Source organism: Camponotus floridanus, unplaced genomic scaffold (assembly GCF_003227725.1).
Source record: "Camponotus floridanus strain SB8 unplaced genomic scaffold, Cflo_v7.5 scaffold110, whole genome shotgun sequence".
Taxonomy (NCBI): domain Eukaryota; kingdom Metazoa; phylum Arthropoda; class Insecta; order Hymenoptera; family Formicidae; genus Camponotus; species Camponotus floridanus.
In genome coordinates this window covers 102,885-107,998 of record NW_020229227.1, presented here as the reverse complement: position 1 = coordinate 107,998, position 5,114 = coordinate 102,885, and the positions used below count along the sequence as shown (strand labels likewise).

The 5,114-nt window shown below is 40.0% G+C and overlaps 1 protein-coding gene across 1 annotated transcript; it reads right to left on the bottom strand.

Annotated features, from left to right (window-relative positions):
* Positions 1–1,466: 1,466 nt before the first annotated feature.
* On the bottom strand, positions 1,467–2,357 carry LOC112639579. Its single transcript, XM_025414079.1, has one exon. It carries the CDS (start codon positions 2,355–2,357, stop codon positions 1,467–1,469), a length of 891 nt encoding a protein of 296 aa, XP_025269864.1.
* Positions 2,358–5,114: the final 2,757 nt, after the last annotated feature.

Genomic DNA, 5,114 nt, shown 5'->3' with positions numbered 1-5,114 from the left:
TAGGGCTGCTCCGACTGCGTAGTCTGACGCGTCGCTGAAGATTGCGAGCGATGCGTCGGGCTCGGGATGAGCCAGCAAGGTTGCTTGGGCTAAGCATTCCTTGCTTGCTTCAAATGCCTCTATAGTTGTTGACGTCCAGTTGACTGGCGACTTCCCTTTAACATTGCCTGACAGCAGGTTGTTAAGTGGTGCTTGCGTCTCTGCAGCCTTGGGCAAGAATCTTCGATAAAAATTCAACATGCCCAAGAATTGACGTAATTTCTTCACCGTGTCGGGTCGTGGATAGGTCCGTATGGCGTCGACCTTCTCTGGTAACGGGCGCGTCCCTGCGCCGGAAACAAGGTAGCCGAGAAATTTGACTTCGGGCTGTCCGAATACGCATTTAGCTGGGTTGATGACGACTCCATACTTCTTCAGCCGCTCGAACAGAATCCTCAGGTGTTTTAGATGTTCTGCTTCTGATGTTGATGCGATGAGGATGTCGTCAATGTATGCGTAGCAGAACTCCAGACCTTGCAGCACCTCGTCAATGAAGCGCTGGAAAGTCTGTGCGGCATTACGCAACCCGAAGGTCATGTACTCAAATTCGAAGAGACCGAAAGGCGTCGTGATGGCTGTCTTAGAAATGTCCTCCTCCGCGACAGGAATCTGATTGAAGGCTCGTACCAGATCGACGGTGGAAAAGACGTTTTTCCCATGAAGTGACTGGGAGAAATCCTGGATGTGTCTCACGGGATATCGGTCCGGGCAGGTTCTCGCATTAAGGGCGCGATAATCTCCGCAAGGACGCCAGTCATCGCCTTTTTTCGGCACCATGTGTAAGGGCGATGCCCAGGAGCTCTGTGACGGGCGAGCGATGCCCAGGTGCAGCATGGCCTCGAATTCCTTCTTCGCCGCCTTCAACTTCTCTGTTGAAAGTCGACGTGGCTTCTGTGCGACAGGCGGCCCTGGTGTGGTGGTGATGTAATGTCTCGTCGAGTGACTTACGGCCTTGGGGGTTCCGTCCGGTCGTGTCACCTCCGGGAATTGGTGGAGGAGTTCGTGATACCGCGACGAGCCTGAAATGGTCTTAACACTCGGAATGTCACACTCAATCACCCTTCCATGAGAGGTGAGTTGAGTGGTCGCGTCCAACAGCCGCTGGTTCCTCATGTCCACCAAGAGTCCGTAGTGCACGAGGAAGTCTGCACCGATGATTGGCTTGGAGACCGCGGCGACGACAAACCTCCAGGTGAATTGCCGTCGCAGTCCAAAGTCCAGAGCTAGCGCTACTGTTCCGTATGTAGCGATTGTTGTGTCGTTAGCCGCGGAGAGCTCGTAACTTGATTTCGTACGAGGTCCCGGTAGGCGCGAGCGTGGAAATACGCACACGTCGGCTCCCGTATCAATTAAGAATAGTAATTTGGTGGATCGATCGCTGACAAAGAGGCGGCGCGATATCGCGGGGCTGATGTCGTCGGCCGCCATTAGCGACTGCCCTGTTCGTTTCCCGGAGATCTATCACTGTACTTGCACGGCTTTTCGCACTTTCTTGCCTTGTCGCCGTATTGCCAATGGTACCAGCATATCTCGCCAGCTGCATCAGGACGCTGGCTCCGTGATCGCGAGCGCGACCGGAAACGCGAGCGCGACGGAGAGCGTGAGCGCGATCTTCCGCAGGCTTCGCAGGATCCGCTAGTTGGCTGACGCGCTCCTTGGGTATTAACCTCGATCGCCTCGAGCCTCCGTACCATCTCCGCCATTACACGAATCAGATCGTCACCGTGTGCTCGGGCAGGCTGAGGTGCGGGGGTTGACGTCTCGGCGATGAGACCTGCCGGGCCGTACAAGTCCGCGATGGAATCCGCGATATCGGCTCGCTTATCGAGCGTGAGGTCCCGATGCGCCGCGAGGAGGGCCTGGACGTGCCTAGGCAGACGGCCCAGCCAGAGCGTCTGCAAGACGTCCTCCGGGAACTCCTTGCCGGCGAGACCGCGAAGATGCCTGAGGAACTGCGACGGTTTACGATCTCCGAGAGGCTCGTTCTCCAACAGGCGACGCGTGTTCTGCTCGCGTGAAGAGCCAAGGCGCTTGATCAGCTCGGTTTTTAAGAGTTCGTACGATTGTTCTTCCCTCATAAGTATGTCGCGGACCTCCAGAGCGTACCTTTGATCGAGGGCTGTGATTACGTAGCCGTATTTGGTGCTGCTCTGCGTTATTCCTGCAGCTGCGAAACCGCCCTCCAGCATCCTGAACCACAACTCCGGGTCCGCGGGTATGAATGATGGCACTTTCACTGATACCCGATCGATCGACGACGAATGTGACGGGTTCGCCGTTTCGCGGTTCGCGACACCACTAGCGTTGTTGTGCGCCATACTGATAAACTCGGAGCGTCCAGCACTACGATGCACGGCACAGATCACTCACGGTTCGCGAAAAAAAAAAAGAGATCACGTCGGGGTCACCAATTTGTGGGGTATGTCACAACTAAGACTCTACGTTGCAATAAATAATAATTCTGTATTTGTTTCTTTTATAATACAATTGTTAAATGAGTATATCTGATGTGAGCGTGATGTGTCTGTACGCGAGCGAGTCAGTAGTATCGTGTTCAATCGGGTGATGTGAACTCTGTGCAAGCCGGGAAGTTACTACTCTCTGGAAATCTGGATTCCGCATGCATGAACCGAGAAAGGTTTTTTATAATAGGAGAAATTTTACAAGGGATGAATTGCATAAGGAAAAACCATGTGTTTGCCAAATGTTACATGGCAATCTATAGACTCGGAGGACGGCTGCGAAACATGCAAGGGTTGTAAATTCTATTGAGGTGAAAGCGGATGCATGCACGCGGGAATTAGAAAGTTGGTAGGATTTCGGACATGTGTGGAAAATGTGCGTGTGTATGTAACACGGGCGGAGTAGGAGACAATTGTCCCTACAATAAATTATTATTATTATTAGATTAAATTCAATTAAGATAAAAATTAATATTCTCTTTAGGAATAGAATCTGACGAATTATTGTTGGAGTTACAATTGTCATTTACTTTAAGACTAAATATGGATCGACGTCGATACAACGCTCAAGAAATTAATAAAATTGTTGCTGTTTTTCTCACTTTAAATAAATTAACTTACATAAATAAGTTAATTATTATGGTTATTAAACTATAGTTATTGTTAAAATTATTATTTTATTATCATCATTATCATCATCTTCATTGTCATTATTATCATTATCATTGTTGTTATCGTCAATATTATATAATAGTTTATATCATCATCATTTATATATCATTCATATCATAGATTATCATCAATATCGTAATTATTATTAATAATAATATCAATACTTCTAAATAATATGATTTATTTATTAATTACACATACATAAAAAATAAAATAAATTACAATATATAATAATTAATAATACTACTGTAATAAAATTAAATATTAATTAAATTTTTATAAATATAATATAATAAAATATATTATAATACAATAAAATTAAAATATAATTAAATATAAAATACTAATTGTAAATAAATTAAAATAACTTATACTATAAAAAGTTTTCTCAAATAATTTTCTTTCTTCATTCTTCTTTTCCTCTTTTTCTACTATTTATTATGTCAATTTTATAACTTTCTCGCCTTTCCTGAAACAAAAGAAATAAATATTAATAATTTACATTTATTTAAAAAAATAATATATAAGAAATTATACAAATAATACATACATACATACATATGTATAATTTATGCACACATATCTTTATGTATGCAGAGTGAGTTTTTTATCTTAAGATATCGAAATATCTCGTAAAGTCTAAAAGACACAAAAAAATGTTTCAGACAAAAATTGTATGGTTTCAAGGGAGACATAAAATGATGTCATTCGTTTGACCTTGAAGAGTCACCTGAAAGTTATGTGAAGGCCACCTCCAACCTTTTAAATAAGACATCCTGTATGTTTTTGCATATTCTCGTAGCTCATCTAGAACTTCTTTCCAAAACACTCTAATTAAGTTAGTTTTCATTAAGTACTTTTCGAATTATGAGACTTGAAGTTATTTCTTAATTTTACATAAACCGTAAAATATTTTGTAAAATATTCATTTTTTGATTATCTTAATACTCTTATGTACAAAATAATGAGAGGAATCAATTGGTGTACAGAAAATACATAATTGTTTCGAAAACAAAATGTAATTTGCAATTAACAATTACATTTTTTTTTCGAAACAATTATATGTTTTTCTTACACCAATTAATTCTTCACATTATTTTCTACATAAAAGTATTAAAATAAGATAATCGTAAAATAAATATTTTACAAGATATTTTACAATTTATATAAAATTAAGAAATGATTTTATGTCTCAGAAAGTACTTAATAAAAACTAATTTAATTATAGTGTTTTGGAAAGCTCTCGAGATGAGCTACGAGAATATGCAAAACATACAGGATGTCTTATTTAAAAGGTTGGAGATGACCTTCACGTAACTTTCAGGTGACTCCTCAAGGTAAAACTAATAACACTACCTTATGTTCCCCTTGAAACCATATAACTTTTGTTTGAAACATTTTTTCGTATCTTTTAGACTTTACGAGATATTTTGATATCTCAAGATAAAAAACTCACCCTGTATATAAATTATATTTTATATATATATATGTGTGTGTGTGTGTGTGTGTGTGTGTGTGATTTAAATTGTATTATATTAATATATAATTTTATATAAATAATTTTATAGATCTTATTATTAATATTATACTAATAAAATCTTAATCATAAATCCTTTCTTGTAACGTAAACTTAGGAAAAGTTAACATATATTCAATATTTGTCTCAATAAAATTTTTTACTATTCACGAGTTCATGCTAGAGAAAAAAATTTATGATTGAACTCCAAGTAGGGAAAAGATCATACCACTTGTATCATGTTTATATTTACAATTATATTTACAATGTATATAGAATATAAGCTATATTGTGGTGTATTTAATTATGCGTATATATATAATTAAATATACAGGGTCTACCAAAAGTGTGGAAACCCCTAAATATCTCGGAAAATATACGTTTTACAGAAAAGTGTTTCCAACAAAAGTTGTAGGGTTTAAGAA

Coding starts and splice junctions, on each gene's coding strand:
- LOC112639579 (XM_025414079.1), bottom strand. CDS start 2,357: ATGGCGCACAACAACGCTAGTGGTGTCGCGAACCGCGAAACGGCGAAC.